A 19,886-nucleotide genomic window follows, 5' to 3' on the forward strand; every position below is an offset into this window, starting at 1 on the left:
ACTCGATGAAAGATTTTTGACGGACATATTAAAATGTTAAATACAAATACATATCTAATTTGTCTTAGGGGTTGCATAGACTAGTCGACTAATACATTCACTAGTTGCTGCTGTGGGGCACTGTGGACAGCAAGGCAGATGGTAAGGAAATGCAGACAGACAGTAAAGAAACCAGGTTAATTGTATTGTTACTGCTGAAACATTTCACATTCTGCAAATCCTTCCTGGGAAAAGATATTTTTAAAAACTTTTTAGAATGCTCTCATATTGCTCTCTGTGAATGTGCAGAGGTGTGTGTGTGTTTTTAATCTTGAACTCACCTGCTCCACAATAGTTATTTTGTTTATTTTGTAAATCGAAATCAAACTGAAATAAAATCCTTGCACTGTAGCAGAGTGGCTATGCACTATACAAAAGAGTGCATTAAACTGAGTGAGTTGCATGTTGCTGTCAAATCCCAGTCCTACTAGTTTATAGGAATCCTCTAGCCAGCTTACAGAGGTCAGTTCACCCTCACTTTTGCTGCTGAGGCTGGGGCCTGAACATGGCAATAAAACCTGATGATTTAGATTTGGCATCCTCCATCTAAGTAAGGCTGCTCATCAAGTGATTTACTATTGGTTTACAATTTATTGCGTGGATGTATTCACTTTCCAGCCTTAAAGAAGCTAGTAATTTGTAGCCTGTGTTTGACTGTTGACTGACGTGGGGGTCGATGTCCTATTTGCTACACTAATTAAAGAGCTGCAAAATAGAAATGTCCTGAATAATTTTTTGTACGTTTTGATTTACTGGTCGACTAGTACAAATTAAGTCATGCAACCCCTAGTGTGACATTATTATGATATATTTGCTTCTGTGACAATAGCACATATCAGTATAACAATCTGTTTTTGGTGTAGTCACTCCTCCAGATGGATTAGCTGAGGAGGTGGTTGAGCAAGGTCAGGCACTATGGCCAACAGCATCTGCTCTTACAGCAAGATTAAGACGACTTATCACGGCCTATCAGCGTTACACACGTCGTGAACCATTTCGTCATGAAATTCTCATGCATGAGGGCATTGGGTCTGTTGCCTGGCAAGTGGGAGAGGAACTACGAAGCTGTATGACTAATTCAGATCCACTTTTCCTTGAGTGGCAAAGAAGGTGAGCAATCTAAATACCCACACCCACCCATATAATGCAGATTATAGCAAGACACTAGCATTTTGGGACATAAACAATTGAATGTATACATGTCGGATGATGCAATATTCTACATTAATATTACTATTGTGCATAAATGAGCATATATTCAATATAGAAATGCAGATGTTGGGTTGAACTGACTGAAAGCACTCTAAAACACTGTATATCACTTTGAGCAAAAAAAAAAAAAAAGGCATTTTGTGGTCTTAAGTAGCCTAGATTGTGTGAAGATGATAAACTATCCATATTTGTCAAAGAGTAAGTTTAATGGAAGATGGCCACCATGAGCATGAATTAAAGATGATGATGAGTGCATACCATATTTTCTTTTCCATTAATTTTTAAACCGATACCAATTTTGTATTGTTCTAACTACTGTCTTTGTGGTAATCCACTTGGTACTAGTGTGTAAATGTAAAAGATTTGGCATAACAGCAAAAGAACAAGAAGAATTCAAGCAAAATAACACCTTCCAGGATTTCAGAGACCCTTTATTTGAATGAATTTGGCTCACAATTTTTTGGTGTGTTTTTATATTACAGGTGGACACGCCGCGAACAGGCTGATTTCTACCGTACTGTGTCCTCATTTGGAGTGGTGTATGACCCAGAGAAGAAGGTTTTTGACTGGCGCCAGTTCCGTATCTTTGCTCGTTTGGAGAGGAAAACTGACGAAAGTTTAGAGAGATATTTTTGGAGCTTTGTTTCTATGTGTCGTACAGCTTGCAGACTGCCACCAAGAAAAGATGAAGGTAGAAATGGGTGGATAAAGGGTGACCTGTTAAATTAATTAGTTTTTCTTTACATAAACTATATTTCTTACTTTTGTTTTCCACTGTAGGTCTTGTTGACCCCAATCTATGTATAGAACCCATTACTGAAGAACGAGCTGCTCGCACATTGTACCGTATTGAGCTCATGAGAAAGGTTCGTGAGCAGGTGTTGCATCACCCCCTCCTGGAGGAGCGTCTGAAGCTGTGTCGTCCTAGTCTTTACTTACCTGTTTGGTGGGAATGTGGCAAGCATGATCGTGATCTTCTCATTGGTGTAGCCAAGCATGGCCTTAGCCGCACTGACTTCTACATATTGAATGATTCTCATTTGTCTTTCCTGGAGACCTACCGTAATTATGTCCAGAAAGAAAAGGTTGGAAACCCAGTGTCAAGCTTGCCTCATCAACACTGCTATCTGGGGCAGTGTCATTCTCCACAGCCCACAGAGTTTCATCATGCCCTCTTACACTCCACACAAATACACCAGCAAATGCATACGCATGGCCACCCCCAAGCCTCAGAAGTAGTAGCAACATCAGAAACAGAAAGCACTTTGACTATGAATGCAAACTCTAGGGAAGGCTTCTTGGACTGCACCACAATTAATGACTCTTTGGATCTTGGGTCTTTACAGCATGAAGGTTTGGCCTCAGGCTCCCTCCATAGCAAAAGTAGCAAAGAGCCCTTCAGTGGATTTCCATTTAATTCCGCCTCAGCTGGTCAGAGTATGCTAAATTCATATGATGTACAAGGAGATATTACTGGTGCACAAGGAGACATGACTGACTCTATAGATGGGAAACTTAGAAATGATGTTCTTGTGGGAGAGCAGGGTTCTTCAGAGGAGACTGGATTAATGGCCCCTTCAGTGGAACTAGATGAACTTCAGACCCCATGGGGAAGTTCAGATCATGCTGAAACTTCTGATATTTTCAATGAAGGTGACCCTATCTTGGGGGAACCTTCGCTGGAAACAGAGTTCCTGGACCCTGCTCACTCTGAAGATGGACAGGAAAGGGAAGATCCACTTACAGGATGTTTAAGCATACCCAGTTCAGATTCACAGAGTGACCAAGTTGAACCATTAGCACCAAGCTTTATGTTGTTCAAGGATCTAAATTCTGGAGAAACTTCCATGGAACAACCAGATTTATCTGCCAGTCCACCTGAATATGTTGCTCCACAACCTCTTGCACTTTCAGATGTAGGCATCGATCAAGCAGGCTCCATTAGCGAGGCGCTAGAAACAAAGCTGTGTGATTCTGACATCACAAATTGTAACCCTAGTTCAGAAGATGGAGCAGAACATGTAGAATATCAGTTTCAGAAAGAGGAAACCTCACAAGGTAGCCATAGTGATTTGGAAACTGATCAGAAGCTAAAGGACATTGAAAGTAAAGCAAATAATGTGTCCTCTATAGAAACTCTGATGGAAAATCAGTTGGAACCCCTGAAGGTAGAGTGCAACATACCAAGTGAGGAACAGCTGAAGGATCGCTGTCAAGTGTACTTGGAAGAATCTTGTGAAAAACTCCTACTGGAGCCAGATAAAGTGCCCTTAACAGAATCTTATGATATACCTTGCAAAGGAACTCTAGAGGAACTGCTAGAAGGATCCCCCCATGACCCAAATGAAAAATTGTTGGTAAAAGAAGCTTCTGGAAAACCCCTTGAAAATTCTTTGGAACTAGTAGAGAACAATCCAGCCAACCCGGCGCTCTCCCCCCACACTTTGCCTTCTTCATTTCCTTTGTTTCCCACCTTTCCCACCCCAGTACCAGATCACTCTGTGTTCCCAGACCCTGATGCTGACCATGACATAAAGCAGGAGTTACTCTTGGGTTCAGCAGAGTCAGAGGTCAAACCCAAACCTGACAGCACCACGCTGATCCCACACCTGGAACAGGCTGCTGATGTGGAAGTGAAAGATGAGATAAAGGAAGAGGAAACAAAGACAGCAGGTACAGTACATTTACCAGTTTCTTTGTTCAGTTCTAGTGCTTATCTTGGACACAGAGCCCAATCCATTACACAATATGTAAATTTGTGTGGTTTGCAGTAGCAAAAAATAAGCATCTTTTTACAAAATGATAGTTTGAAAAAAATAAAAACAACAATTACCATTATGCCTTAAAGTACAGCTTAAACGTATTTACATTTGTCCATTTTAAAAATCACTTTTACAGAGACACCATAGAGCAGTAAGCCAAATAAAAAAAGAAAAGAAAATTTCTTCTTCTTTTCTTCATTATTATTATTATTATTATTATTACTATTATATTTTATAAATCAACAAACAGTCCTTCAACCATAACATTAAAACTACCTACCATCTGTGCTGTGATACCACACTAAGACATTAGCATTAGATCCTTTATATCTGGTATGTTGCGAGGTGGGGCCTCCATGGATCGAACCTTCACCTTTTGTCATGTTCCACACAATTCCTGAACAATTTTTGTAGTGTAGCAGGGCTTATAATCATGAAAGAGGCCATAGACACTAGGGCATACTGTTAGGGGTATATTTGTTCTGCAACAATGTTTAAGTAGGTTGCACATGTAACATCCATATTAATGCCAGGACCTAAGGGTTCCATGCAGAACATTGCCCAGAGCATCGCACTGCCTCTGCTGGCTTGCATTCTTTGCATAGTTCATCCTGATGTCGTCTTTTCCCCTGGTGAACACACACCCAAATGTCCACATGATGTCCACAAAATGTGATTCATCAGACCAGGCCACATTCTTCCACTGCTCCATGGTTCAGTGCTGATGCTCACATGACCATTGTAGACACTTTCAGTGGACAGCAGGTAGCATGGGCACTCTGACTGGTCTGTAGCTACTCAGCACCATATGCAGCCATCTGCAATGCACTGTGACTTCTAACACCAATCTATCATAGCCAGCTTTAGATTTTTAAGCAGTTTGTGCTGCTTTAGTTCTTCTGTGGGATTAGACCAGAATGGTTAGCCTTTGCTCTCCGCATCAAATAGCCATCAGTGTACCATGATCTCAGAATTTGCTAGTGTTTAGTACATTAAGAGTGGTACAAATCTGAAATATTGTATAGATCAGACCATTGTGTTTTTAAAATGCAATGCATAGACAATGTTTTTAAGCAAATTGCAATGCATAGAAAACGTTTTAAGCAAATTTTATTTAGAATGTTGTTTTACATCACTGCACAGCTGTGCACATGTACATAATTCTGGTCAAGTTAACATGATTATATATATTTAGTATGTACAGACTGAATATCTAAATTAATTGTAAATGGATCCCGTTATCTTTAGTGTGTAGCAGTATTTCAACAATATTTAATCAAATATAAATTAAATAAATTTTAAATATTTTTAAAATTTTAAATTTTTAAATAAATAAATTTTATTTGTCACATACACAGCCATACACAGTACATGTTGTGAAATGCTTTTCAACAGTCTCTGACATAATAGAAGTAGAATACAAAAATAAATAATTAAATAAGTAAAGACAAGTGAAGGGAATATTTGTGCAAAAATCTGACTGAGGTATTTGGTGTATGACACACTCATTATACTGGTGTTATGTATTGTATCTATGAATGGTATTTGTGTATGTGTCTTCAGCTTTATTGGTAGATAGTTATATTGAGGCACCACAGTTTGATCCATCAATATGTGAAGTGACAGGCAGTCTTCGGGATCCAAAGGAGCCAACCATTGCTCGGCTGCTACAAGAGAAAGCCCATTACTCATTCTCTGAGTGGCCCAAGGTTTGTGTAGTCTGTCTTTCAGTTGATTTTTACATAATTATTTTGATTAGGTTTTCATTTAGTCAAAGTGTTATGTTATAAATACCTTAACAATTTATTAAATTTCTGCTCTTTCAGGACAGAGTTATCATTAACCGCATTGACAATATTTGCCAAGCTATTTTAAAGGGGAAGTGGCCTGCCCCCAGTCAGCCGTATGAATCTCCCACATCAGTCATCAACTCCTCCATGTCCAACAGTGCCCAGCAAAGGGCAGGTTTTTTACCAGCAAGAATACCTCTACCTCAAGATCATAACTTAAACATTCCACACCCAATACCCCATATACACAAGGTAACTGATTACAGCTTTGTAAATGTCAAATAAAAGACACCACAATGGCAGAGCATGCTATTTTGTAAAATGATAACATTCATGTCCTTTTCTTTTTTTTCCTACTGTCTCCAGGAACGGTTAGTAACACCTGCATTTCTTTCTGAACTCAAGCGTTCCAAGTGTGGGTTTGAATTTAACTCGGAGGTTCCTGTCAAACCAATCAATCTTGGAGAAAAAATCCAACTTGGCATCCCCCACCATGGAGGTACCCTCCTCTTAAATGGTTGGCAAGAAGCTGCCATGGATTTGTCTAAGCCAACAGAAATTGCTTTCAGTAGGGAGGTTGAATCTATGAGACATGTGACCCATGCAGTCCAATCAGCAACTCACAAGATGCCTAACTTGAGCTCCATGGATGGCTTGATCGGATTGGACATGGCGGGTATTCTGCAAGCAGGACTTGTACACCCTGTTACAGGGCAGATTGTTAATGGCAGTCTTCGTCATGATGATTCAATAATGAGGCGGAGAAGAGGTCGAAGGAGAAATGTGGAAACACTTGACCTTGAATTGATAAAGGAACGAGACATAAACTTATCTAAAGCAAAGGTAAGGGAAATTATAAAGATGTTTAGTGTGATATATGTGGGTCAGTCATTACTGAGAATGTAAATGAAGTAAAAAATTAACTTTTTTTGTTATAGGGGCAGCCAGAGACTATCAACCACCCCATTGTGTCCTCCACCTCCTCTCAGCCTGACTGCCCCACCCATTCTCCTTCTGCCCCCCCTTCCTCGGAGTCACTGACCATGAGTGTTGACAGAGAGGCAGCCAGTAAAGGTCTGATGGAATGGCTTAGACAGAATCCAAGCTACAGAATGGAGCTTCCTGCTTTTTCAACGGTCAGTCACACAAGTTTAATGGGATCGTAAAGTGAGGGGATGTTGTAAGATTCTTAATGGAATATGTAACCTCAACATGCTAATGTGATTAACAGTGAATGAAAGTTACATAAAGGTCTCTGTATTATAGCAATTTTAGTACAAGAATTCTACATTTTGGCTTTAAAAATCTCCCTAGATGCATGTTATAAATGTAATTATTTCACATACCTTTGTGAGGGTTGACACTGAAACAAGCTTCTTTAGCCCAAGAGAGGCTCCCTGGAGGATCCCTGTCAGTTCACCAATGAACTGGGAGAGTCTACCAGGACTTGACCAGGAGGCATCCTTGCAAAGTGCCTAAAATATCTCAGTCGGCGAATATAGAGGAACAGTGTTTGTACTCCAAAGCTCTCTCAGATCATTAAGCTCCTCACCCTATCATGGAGAGCAAGCCCAGGAACTCAACCTTGCATTGGGAATTCAATTGTGCTACCTGTACTGGTGACTTTTCTTTCAGTTGCTACCCACATCTCATTACCATGGGTGAGGATAGATTGCCTGTTAAACATGGAACAACTGGGATGTTGATTAATGTCTTCAGCCTTGGCTGCATCTTGAAATTTTGCTCATAAAAACCACAAAAGGCATGTAGGTGATAGATTGTAAAGGACTCCTACCATGCCAGCTGGTTTTACCAGCACTCTTCTGCTGCTTCTGTAGCAGAGAGACTGTAACTGTAATCAAGAGATTATCAAGAGAGCCCTCTGTGTGCATTACTTAGAAGGCCTCATCCTTTAACTAGATGGCAGCCCTCGCCTTTGGTCTTCACAAGCCTGTCCTATGGTTACTGCTTTGAGAACCTGCTCTTAGAAGGCTGAATTCTCCAAAGGGTTATTTGGTGCATATGCACAAACAGTTTTATTTCCTGAGACTTCGAATCTCATAAAGATCCTGTTGTCCACTGGAAAAACTCAGTGGGCCCTACTAAGGCCCTACTCTTTTCTGTACCTTTCATGAGGGTCATTAGGATTGCTCTTTATTTAAATTCTCCCCTCAGATCTGTTCACCAAGAATGACCTTACTGGGTCTATTACACTCTCATCAATGAAGGCAATAGCGAGTTCCATAATGAGCCTCTCTTTTCACCATGTGTTCATTTCCTTTCTTCTAATATGGGTTAATATTTCATCTGTTCACATAGCTCATCAAGCTTTCAGTGTATTTTAGTTATTCTATTCAAAATGACACCTGCTAGTAAAATATGGTGGATGTATGTAGCTTGATATCACATGATCAGCTCACAGGATTCTATATCAGACAGTAGATGTTCAGCTTTTATTTTCTGATATTCACATCTAGATGTGTTAATCAAATTTTTGACTTGTTATAAGGGATTAACAGGTATGAAGACCTGGGAGCTGTCTTTGGGAGAAAAACATCCCATTTTGGAAAATTAATCAGAGCCATTACACAATCACTGAGCATAGCAATACAATTATTTGGAATGTCCTGGAAAAATTATAAACCACTGGTGTACTAACCCAGATGTTAAACCGGTCAGCCAAGCAAAACAACAGCATTTGATAACAGAAACATTGAGAGCTGTATCTCATGGTGGTAGCAGCAGAAAGAATTCAGAAGTCTACAGAGCGATTTTGCCAGTTTATGCACCCAGTCTAATTGCAGCAAGACAATGACCCAAAATACATTAGCAGTTGATGCCTTTTAAATTTCTGCCATTTGGCAGACGCTCATTATCCAGAGGTATATACAGGTATGCTTTGAAATCTATATCAATGTACCCTGAGAGATGGTGAATTCCAACACAAATATTTTCATTATGTAACAAAAACAGAAAGAATTTTCCTTTCCAGTACTGTCAGAGGGGACTGTAAATTTGCAGTTAAATAAAACTTTGCAATCGATTGTACTAACGTAGAGTCAAAACAACAACTGATGTCTTATGTATCGTGGTCCATACTACCGATTACAGTTATAATTTTTGAATAAGTGTTACTTAAAAGTCTGCAATGAACATTTACACAGTTCAAGTTTTTATAACTTTCTCCAAATTAATTGAGCTTAAATTGAAAAGTTGTTTAGCTAAAAAGAAAGACAGGAGTTTAAACATTCTGGTTCTAATTCAGTCATCATCTATTAGTCTCAGACTGCAAGCATGTTGCACAGTTTTGCTGAACGTCCAAAGCAGAGGAGGCATCGTTGTAAAGACCCTACCAAGTTGGATGTGAATTCCCTGACTGGTGAGGAGAGAGTACCAGTAGTGCACAGGAACACAGGTCGCAGGGTAAGAACTGTACATACTGCATTTTTTTTTTTCTAATCCTATGTTATATATGAACAATGTGAGATGCCACTGATGATGCTGATTTTTGCTGCTTTAATTTTTCTCCTCTTAGCTGGGTGGTGCAATGGCCCCAGCCATTAAGGAGCTCTCGCAATGGCTAGATGCAAACATAGAATACTTTGTGGCTCCCGACTGGGCAGATGTGGTGAAGCATTCGGTGAGTGAGTCTTGTGAACTGCTTGTTTTATATATATTTTAATTAAGTATATTTTATGTTTGTGTATATGTGTGTGTGTGTGTGTGTGTGTGTGTGTGTGTATATAACCGTATGTACTTATACACTTATATACACATAACATTAAATGTGATGTCTGGTTTTAGAGCTATATCTGCACACACTGTAATACATAAACTGTCTACAGGAAGGTACCTGCTCATAAAAAGTAAGGGGATATTTAAACATCACAGTATAACCCTCATAAGTCCGTTAAACCTCAGGGATATCAATCTGTCCAGTACGGATTGTAAAGTGATTGTAAATCAGTTTCCCCTCTTTTGATGCAAATGACAGTGACAGGTGCACTGTAGAGGAAACAGCAAGACAACCCCAAAAAGGGAATGGTTTTAAAGGTGGTGGCCACAAACAATTGCTTTCTCCTTATCCTCCCTGAAAGATTTGTCTCTAGTATTGTGTTTTGTTAGGGTCCTGGTCACTAGTTGTAGAGTGAGGCAGTACCTGCAACTTAGTCAGGTTGCACAGGTAGTCCAGCCTTCAGTAGGCTGCTGGTGTGCATGTTTCTGAGCAAACTGTCAGAAACAGACTCCATTAGGGTGGAATGAGGACCCAACATTGTCTAGTGGGACCTGTACTCACAGCCCAGCACTGTGCAGCTCAATTAGCATTTTCCATAGAACACCAGAATTGGCAGGTCTGCCATTGGTATCCCATTCTCTTCATGGATGAGAGCAGGTTCACACTGAGCAAGTATGACAGACATTGTGACAGACAAGTGTATAGAATTGCCATTATCCAGTATGATGGGTTTGGTGGTGGGTCAGTGATGGTCTGACAGGGAATAAACTTTGCACAGACCTAGCCAATTACTTTTGACCGTAATATTGTTAGGTACTGGGGTACAATTCTCAGAGCCATTGTCGTACCTTATGCAGGTGCAGTGGGCCCTGGGTTTCTCCTGGTGAATGACAATGCCCAGTTCATGTGGCCAGAGTGTGTAGGCAGTTTTTGGATGACGAGGGAATTTGTGCCATTGACTGGCCCTCACAGTCCCTAGATCTAGACCTGAATCCAGTTAAGAGCCTCTGGGACATTAGGTATCAGAATACCCGAAACCACCAAGTAGCACTACAAGTAGACTGTCCAGGAGTTCATTGATGCTGTGATCTAGTTCTGAAAGGGCATCACCCTGGACAACATCTGCCATGTCATATAGGCATGCTGGGGTCATACCAACTACTGACTTACATTATATGTTCCTGTGTTGAAATTCATGCAAGGTAGACCAGCCTGTAATTTCAATTTTTTTGGTGTGATTTTGAGTCCAGCCCTTAGTTGGTTGATTTTTTTTCATGCTACGAATCTCTGTGCTGCCACATCCCAAAGGTGTTCTATTGAATCAAGTTCCAGTGACTGGAAAGGCCACTAAAGAACATTGAATTTGTAATGTTCATGAAACCATTTTGTGACTTTTTGACATGGTACATAATTGTGCTGGAATTTGGAAAATGAAGGTAAATTTTGGGCATGAAGTGCTGCTGCACATGGTCAGCAACAGTATTCAGGCAGTATTCAGATAGACTGTGGCATTCAAAGAAAGATTGATTGCTATTAATGGGCACAAAGTGTGCCAAGAAAACCATCCCAACACTATTAAACACCAAGGTAGTTTGGGTTCATAAATTTAATCTGTTGGCAAATTCTGACCCTGGCATCTGTGTGCCTCAGCAGAAATGAGTATTCATAAGACCAGGCTATGTTTTTCCCATTTTCAGCTGTCCAGTTTCGGTGAGTCTGTGCCCACTGCAGCCTCACCTTTCTTTTCTTGGCTGACAGAACTGGGCACCCGATGTGGTCCTCTGCTGTTGTAGCCCATCTGCCTCACCATTTGACCTGTTCTGAGATGCTTTTCTTGCTCACCACAAATGTAGAGTTAATTGAGTTACTGTAGCCTTACTCTCAGCCTGTCACCTTACTGTTCAGTTTGCTTGTATCTGTTTGCAGAACTGCTGCTCACAGGATTCTTTATTGCATCATTGTGAGTAAATGTTAGAGAGTGTTAAGCATGAAAATCACAGGAGATTGGCAGTTATAGAAATACTGAAACCATTCAAACCTGCCTTACAGGCGCAAGCAAAAATGCTACAGTCAAAATCACTGAGATTTTTCCCCCATTCTTATGATACCTGCATTATGAATTGCATTACTGCCACATGACTGGCTGATTAAATAATTGCACGAATGAGCATTGCATGGGGTGTTCCTAATAAAGTGCTTGGTGAATGTAACTACACCATACCTTTCAATAAATTCCCAGATATATCCTTCAAATGGAAAAATAAGCTTTAAAGCAAATGTCCCCTTCCCCATGCATTACGGGTAATTTAATGCAAAGCATCCATTAAACATTTTTATTATTATTTAAATGCTTATTATTATTTACAAGAAGAGACTCTACATTTTCTGTCAAGGTAGAGGGTTTTTTTTTGTACAATAACATTTTACAATGTTAGGAAACGTTCATCAGATCTTGTCACTGCTGGCTGATTTAGGTCACTAGGTCACAATATATAAATTTGTCCCCAGTTAAAGTTATAATAAACATTATAAAACATTTACTTCATGACCAGTACCTGTTGAATTAATTTGAGTATGTTATGTAAGTCATAACGTGATTTTTTTTTTTTTTTAATTTATTTATTTATTTTTTTTATTATATTTAAGGGTTTCCTTCCAGAAGGAAAGTTCACCCGGATTCTCACTGAGCCAGTGAATCGGGATCCTAGCACACGTCGTAGAGGCAGAAGACCTCGCAGTGAGATGCCCAAAGCTCCTGAGCTTCCGGCTGGCATCGCACCACTCTTTATGAATGATGGGCTTATTGGCATGGATTTGGTTAACTTACCCAACCTGCGCAATGTCCCTGGCATTCCGATAAGTGGGCTCATGGGCTTTCCGCCTGGTTTGGCTACAGCCCTACCAGGAGAAGATACTAAGAATGGCCTGAGTATGCTACCTATGATGCTTCATAGTATGTCAGCAGTTCAACCACCCATGTATGGCACTCATTTAAGTGGAATGATAAACCAGTCACTATCTGCTTCAGCCTCCACAGTAACCACAGCTGCCAGCTCCTCCAGCACGGCAACAGTGACTTCCATATCCTCTGCCACTGTGGCCTTAAGCCCTAGCCCTGCAGTCAGCTCCAGCACAGCAGTTTCTAAAGAGAGAGCCAGTCCTGAGCCTAGTACTGATGAGAGAACAGTTGGAGAGAATGAGAAAAAAATGTTACCTGCTGTTCCCTGCCCCACTGTTACTAGCAGTTCTGCTAGCATTACAAGCAGTGGGAGCCATTTGACCTTCAACCCTTTTTTGATCCCAGGAATGCCTCATGGATTACTGTATCCCCACATGTTCCTGCCACATGGCAGTATTATGGCACTTCCATCAGCATCAGATAGCACTGGAATTACTAAGCAGAAGAAAAAGAAAGTTAAAGATGAAGCAGTAGTGGAAGAAGACAATGGTTTATTGGAGCTACAGGATGGGGAGATGAGAGGGAAGAGGGATATAGAAACACTGGCATGTAAACATAAAGAGGGTGGGCTGGAAGAATCGTTGCCTGCTTCGGACACCACTAAGGTTACAAGTGATGATGCTAGTGACCCTTCACCTGTGGTCAACACAGCCAAAGCGGTAGAAGAAATAAAAGGGGAGGTAGAGAAAAAGTGCAGCATGCCTGTGCCAAAAGAGGATGGCATGGATATAACACAGGATGTTTAGTAGACTCTGCTCTCCATTGAGCAACAGTATCTTTATGTGTTGTGCTGGTAAAAGTTTGTGTAAAGAAATTTGATTATCAACTTCTTAATGTTTATAGATCTGCTGCAGAATCAAAACAGGTGAATTCTCTGACATACCCCTTTCCAAGAGTTTGCTGAAATCACCATAAAGTGTCAGCATGCACACACACTCATTTCAGTACGACAAGAATACCCAATAAAACATCACATTGAATGTGAAGATGTCACTCTTGCATCCTGGAAATGGGCCCTGAGGTTACCTTATCGGTTCTGGTTGTCTGGCACACTTAGCTCATTGTTAGAAGTGACAAAGGATGTCATCAAAATTATCCTGCTTTTTCTGTTTTTCTTCTCTTTCTTTTTTTCCCTACTGGATACAATCCACACACAACTCCTGAATTCCAGGGAAGAGTCAGAAAATGGCTGCAGTTGATAACAGGTGTTGTGAAATGAAATGACAGTCCTGTCTTTTAATTTATGGTGCTTACAGGGTTATAGAAAGAAATCAAACTGATTCCTTTGATTACAAAATCAATTGATTCGATTGTTCATAGAAACACATGTAAACATTTTACATTTATATTAAAAGCCCACTCCCCACGGGTGGATTCGGAGCAGAGTTGCTGCTGTTACTCTTAGGATGGACAACACTAGTTGCACATCACTATTTACTTGCTGCTAATTCAAAAGGCAAACATTTATGAATCAGTAGAAAGCTATACATAAATGCAAAGTGACAATTTGTGCAGTTGAACCAGAAGACTAGAGAAGAAAACAGTGCTTAACATTTATAACGAAGATCAATCCAAAAAAAAACCGTTAATGGTCATGGAGTTGGAATATATTTCCAGTGTCATTATTTTTTCTTTTTCTTTATTAAATTCATTTCTTTCTAACACACCAGAGATGGAATATGCTGTGAGAATAATTTCAAGTAAGGGCAGAGTGATCTCAGATTTGACAAGGTGTCATTAAGAGTTCATGTGTCGATTCCTAATGAATCTTAGTACCTCTTGGTGTAGGTATGGAGCCATTGGGTGAAGAACATGCACTATCACACACACATCAGTCAAATTAACATTTCTATGTTAATTGCTATCATTGCTGTCTTTTTGTCTTACATGTAGAGTTGATGAGAAACACTTTCTGGGGCAGAAGGCTTTGCTTAAATGCTTTTGTCTGACCTGATACATCGGAAAATAGTGTAGAGTAGTATCTGTCGAGATTTTTTTAAACCTGTACATTTATATAGCTGTATATTGCTGTTACTTTTGTTTAAAAGCACACTATTTTTATCATCATTATGTCATTGGGAGAAACTGTAAATCAGTGCTAGTATTTCTTGTATCTACCCATATTGTACACTAGATGGACACCCAAGACTTTTTGTTGACAGATTCCATATCTCACAGCAGGGTCTTTTTTTTATTATTATTATTATTATTATTATTTTAAGTTCCTTAGGTTGTATTACTTTTCTATGCCTAACATTCTTGAATTCACTTTCTTAACATTGTTTTTGATGTGAAAACAATTTTTGCACGTTCCTTATGGTGAATATTTATCTGGAACTGTATTCTGTCATATGTGTTCTTATTTCTTCTGTTTATTGTATAGACATTTGTTTGTGTGGACACATGTACATACATGTCTGCTCCTGCAGAGGACAGTTTTCATGTAAACCTGAACATTATATTTCTCATCTATAACCAGTCTTGTTTTTTTTTGTGTTGCATTTTTTCCGTTGCCTTGTCACTTCTTAGAACTCTGTACCATCTTTTTTTGCCTTACCAATCACCAAATATAAATATGCTATTTCATTTGATATTTTATTAGATATTTCTTTCGTTTATCCACTTTACTGAAAATACATTTGGCTAATTTAGCACTTTAAATTGGCGTAATTAGCATTTCTCTCATAGAATTTGTTACATTTTCATGTTGGACTGTATATGTTAAGATGTCTGTGTTTTGGAATAGGAAGCACTACCCTAACAACAGCTCCTGTGGGTGCTGACACCTATATTAAAGATTATACGATAGACACACAAAATACTAATATCTGATTGGCTGGAAGCTGTGCATTATTTCGTTACAAATGGACATTTCTAAAGTAGATCTGATAAAATAATCACTTTTTTTTTTCTTCAACACTACAAAAACACTAAAATTGTCTAGTACTGTATTTAAGCAACACTGTCTCTGTCCTGATGCACAAACCTTTAATAATGTATTAAAATAATTTTAAAAAACTTACACCAATCAGTCATAATAATAAAACCACCTGCCTGATATTGTCCTGGAAGTACAGTTCTGCCCAAATGATTGCATGGACTCCACAAGACCTCTGATGGTGTGCTGTGGTATCTGGCAACAAGATGGGAGCACCAGATCCTGTGAGTCCTGGAAGTTGTGAGGTCCCCCCCTCCATGGATCAGACATATTTGTCCCACGGATGCTTGATCGGTTTGAGATCTTGAGCAATTTGGAGGCCATGTCAGTATCTTCAAATCTGTCATGTTTCTGAAACCATTCCTGAAGAATTTCCGCAGTGTGGCAGGGTTTATTAGTTTGCTGAAGGAGGTAACTGGCATTGAGGAATACTGTTGCCATGAAGAAGTCTGCATTTGGTCTGCAGCAGTGATTAGGTAGGTCGTATGTGATGAACTAGTGTCCGTTTAAATCACCAGCAAAATATTACCCAGAGCATATAATCTGCTCTATAGTCCTTCTTTCACCCGGAAATTGACACATGCATCCAGCTTTCCACATGATGTAAAACACAGTGTGATTCATTAGACCAGGCCACCTTTTTCCATTGCTCCATGGTCCAGTTCTGAAGATTTGAAGGCACTTTTGCCAGTGTTAGCCAATGTTAACTTTCCCAGTAGTTTGTTGTACAGTACCAATTCTGTGAGATCGGAACATATGGGCTAGCCTTCACTCCCCAGGCACATCGGTGAGACTTGAGCAGCCAAGACCCTAACAATAGTTCAGCAGTCATCCTTGTTTAAACCGCCTTTGGTAGGTACTAACCACTCCACACCAGGAACACCCAACATAACCTGCCATTTGGAAAGTGCTCTGGCCCAGTTGTCTAGGTATCACAATCTGGGCCTTGTCAAAGTCACTCAGATCATTAGGCCCTTTTTTTCCCCCTGCTTACACGAAAAAATGGTGGTGGTAGCTCAAGTGGTTAAGGCTGTGGGTCGTTAACCGGAAGAACAATCGGTTCAAGCCCCAGCACCGCTAAGCTGCCACCGTTGGGCCCTTGAGCAATGCCCTTAGCCCCACCTGCTCCAGGGGGGCTGTATCGTGGCTGACCCTGCGCTCTGACCCCAAATCCCAAGGATAGATTATGCAAAGAAAGAATTTCACTGTGCAGTAATGTATGTGACAAATAAAGACAGAAAATCAACTTCAAGAACTGACTGTTCACTGCCTAAGATATCGCACCCCTTGACTGCTGCCACAAGGTAATCCGTGTTATTCACCTCACCTGACAGCGGTTTTAATATTATGGCTGATCGATATAGTTTCACTATTTTACTAAATGACTTTTACTAAATGTAAATGTTTAACTCAATTTAGCTGTCAGTTTAAAGCCTGTGATTATTGATATTAAGTCTAATTGGAACATTTGATTTCCTCAGTTATTTATCAGCTAACATTAATGTTGCATAAATATGGAGGAAATGATCATCTACACAGTCTTCTCTCAAAGGATTGGGTCAACAAGGCCAATTCATTTGGTTTTCAGGTCAAAAGAAGAATATGAGATGAGTAGCCTACTGATACTTATTGCTGATGAGTGTCTAGCACCTTGTGGTGTAGTCTCCACATTTCCTCTTTACAAGTTGTCTGAGTACATTGGATTGCGATACCTTCACCTTTGCCCTATAAAAGCTGTTCGTGTGGTCACCATTTTTTGGCGGGTTCTTCACAGATCTCCCAGTATTTGTCATCGACTGTGGCTGATTTCCTTGGCCAGCCTGTTCATTGTACATTGGTTAGTACTCCATTGGTTTCTTTTACTTTTTCCAGGACTCTTTTCTCAAATGCTTTTGTTGTTTGTTGGCCATGCCCAATACTTGTGCAATAGCTCTGTTATAGATTTTCCTTCTTTCTGTTTGGCTTGCTTTTCTCCCAGGGTTCTCATATTCATCTTTTAGGTATATAGTAAAAAAAAAATAAATAAAAAGGAATTTGCCTTGTCATTCCAATACTTTTGGAGGGGACTGTATGTTAGTGTGTGGCAGTATTCAAGAAACGTCAGTATTCTGTACAGTTGATCTTTTCCTTCTAATACAACAGTAAACTAATAAATTACGCTTGCCAGTATGTATTAAACATACAATCGTATTGCAACTCCTTTTCCCAACGAAACCGTTTAAAAACCAACCACACTACGGAAACAAACTCTGCACATAGTGCCAGAATATATATATATATATATATATATATATATATATATATATATATATATATATATATAATGAACATTAGAGCTAAAGATGCTAATGCCATGGGGCAGTTTTAATCTTTGACTTTCTCATCAACATACAACTTTCACTTCCCTCACAAGTTTGTTGGGACCAATGATTTGCTCCCTTGAAAGTTTTGTAAAGCACAACATCATGTTTTTTTGTTTTTTTAGCTTTGCTTTATAGCTTTAATTTAATTATAGCTTTTCTAATACACTTTAGAAAAGCAGAGTATACTGTATACACAGTTAGAATGTTTTTGATTTGTAGGTATGTGTATTGATTTTCTAAAACGCTCCATTTGTTTGAGAACAGATTTGGATGCTGTCAACATCTTCAACTTCTATACAATCTAAACAAAGCAGAAAAAATATGCAATATATGGGTCCAGACCGAAGGTCTATTTGCTTATGTTGTGATGATACCAAGATGTGTTTTTGTCATCCTCACTTTGTTAATCTTTATTAAACTGTCCGATTTTATTTTTGAATAATTATTTCTTCTGTTGTAATCCACAGTCTTGTCCTTTGTGTTTTCCCAATTCACAGTAAAGACAGGAAATGATCCTCTCGTCAAATGTGTTATCATTTATAATTTTGCATACACATGTAGAAATGTTCCAGAAAGTAATAATTCAATGCTAGATACAAACCTGTATACAGATATTCACATGGGACTGCTGTTTGAGAGTTCTGTATGCCAGTGGTTGTGTTGGGAGTAAGGTTTTTTTTCCCCTCCCCCCAATGGACAAAAAAAATTACAATTAAGTCTTGCCCTCCATTTCTCATCAGCCCTACATCTCGATTTCATTTAAGTGCCCCTCAGCTGTGGGTCAATTGGCAAGGTTTGTTTTTTTTTAGTTTTAAAAAGTACATACATATATACAGTATATATGCACACTGAGTTGTGCTTACTATAATCCCACCAGTGCTTGCTTCCTAGACACGCCCACCAACAGCCATTACACCATAAATAAACAAGTGGGTTCTGTGTTTCCTAAATCTGATCCCTGTGCTCATCATGAATTGACTGATATTCACCAGTTACAGTTTTCAAGATTGGATTTGTTGTTTCATTTGGGAGAACAGGCTTTATGCATGCTCACAAGTTCAGATTACAAATGAAACCGAACACAGTTTATTTAATAAAAGCCACTAAGCAGAAACACTGCAACTTCTCTTAAGTACACTGTACAGGTGCAGTAGGAGGCTACAAAAAAGTAAAAGGAAAAAAAAACTCATCTTGGTCTAAAAATCCAGTGTTTGTTTTTCCTTTCTTTTTGTTTCTTTTCTCTTTCTCTTTTTTTTCTCTCCCCCAAATAGCTCCTGTATTCCCTTGTGGACCAATCACAATTAAAACCATGGTATGTGATCTTTTCTTGTGCAATAAAAATGACTTACAAGAAAGTGCATTAATTGTGGTTTATTGCAAGAGTTTAAGTAAACAGCAATAAATGACATCCACTGAAACCTCGTGTTGAAAATCACCTGATTGTTTCTTGTGTATTTTGCTTCAGTGTACAATCATTCTGCTACCTAATTTTGTTTAGATGTCCAGTATAGTTTCCATTTATTTATTCAAAATTCCAAATAAATCATTTGGGACATTAATGTATATGTCCTTCCACTGGCTTCTGGTAGCTGCCTGCATCAGATTTAACACTGATGGCTTTGTAGGCCAGCAAAAATGAACCAGCTTCCTTTGGGGCAGTGGTAGAGCACGGGGTGTCATGGCTGACCCTGCGCTCTGACCCCAACCCCCAAGGATGGGATATGTGAGGAAAGAATTTTACTGTGCAGTAACGTATATGTGACAAATAAAGACAACTTAACTTCAAGCTCTTACCACTACCCACACTGCACCACACGCCATCTTTTATCAGAGTGCTTATTGGCTCTATTACTGATGGTATTCAAAGTTGTGAACCAGTATCGATGTATTCACTAATAGAGACGCTCTGGATTCACACCATGCACCCATCAACGTGCCTCAGGACTTTAACCCAGACTTGACTAATAATGTTCAAATGACATTTTTTATGTCAAAAGTCACAAATTCATCAGGGCATCTCAACAGGGTGCAAAAAGCAAGACTTCATCAAACCAATTTCCAGTTCCGCAGCATTGAACCGACAGGAA

The 19,886-nt window shown here is 39.4% G+C and overlaps 1 protein-coding gene across 13 annotated transcripts in view; it reads left to right on the forward strand.

Annotated features, from left to right (window-relative positions):
* chd6 (chromodomain helicase DNA binding protein 6) overlaps positions 1–18,312 on the forward strand; it is a 74,359-nt gene extending 56,047 nt beyond the window's left edge. For all 13 annotated transcript variants that reach the window (XM_058402961.1, XM_058402971.1, XM_058402960.1 and 10 more), the window contains 10 exons: positions 903–1,149; positions 1,734–1,942; positions 2,032–3,924; positions 5,577–5,722; positions 5,840–6,055; positions 6,170–6,646; positions 6,742–6,939; positions 9,083–9,226; positions 9,339–9,443; positions 12,186–18,312. In XM_058402961.1, the coding sequence (XP_058258944.1) occupies positions 903–1,149; positions 1,734–1,942; positions 2,032–3,924; positions 5,577–5,722; positions 5,840–6,055; positions 6,170–6,646; positions 6,742–6,939; positions 9,083–9,226; positions 9,339–9,443; positions 12,186–13,244 (4,694 nt within the window). In that variant the 3' untranslated portion in view covers positions 13,245–18,312. The remainder of the gene's footprint in view (positions 1–902; positions 1,150–1,733; positions 1,943–2,031; positions 3,925–5,576; positions 5,723–5,839; positions 6,056–6,169; positions 6,647–6,741; positions 6,940–9,082; positions 9,227–9,338; positions 9,444–12,185) is intronic.
* Positions 18,313–19,886: the final 1,574 nt, after the last annotated feature.

Source organism: Hemibagrus wyckioides, linkage group LG11, assembly GCF_019097595.1.
Source record: "Hemibagrus wyckioides isolate EC202008001 linkage group LG11, SWU_Hwy_1.0, whole genome shotgun sequence".
NCBI lineage: Eukaryota > Metazoa > Chordata > Actinopteri > Siluriformes > Bagridae > Hemibagrus > Hemibagrus wyckioides.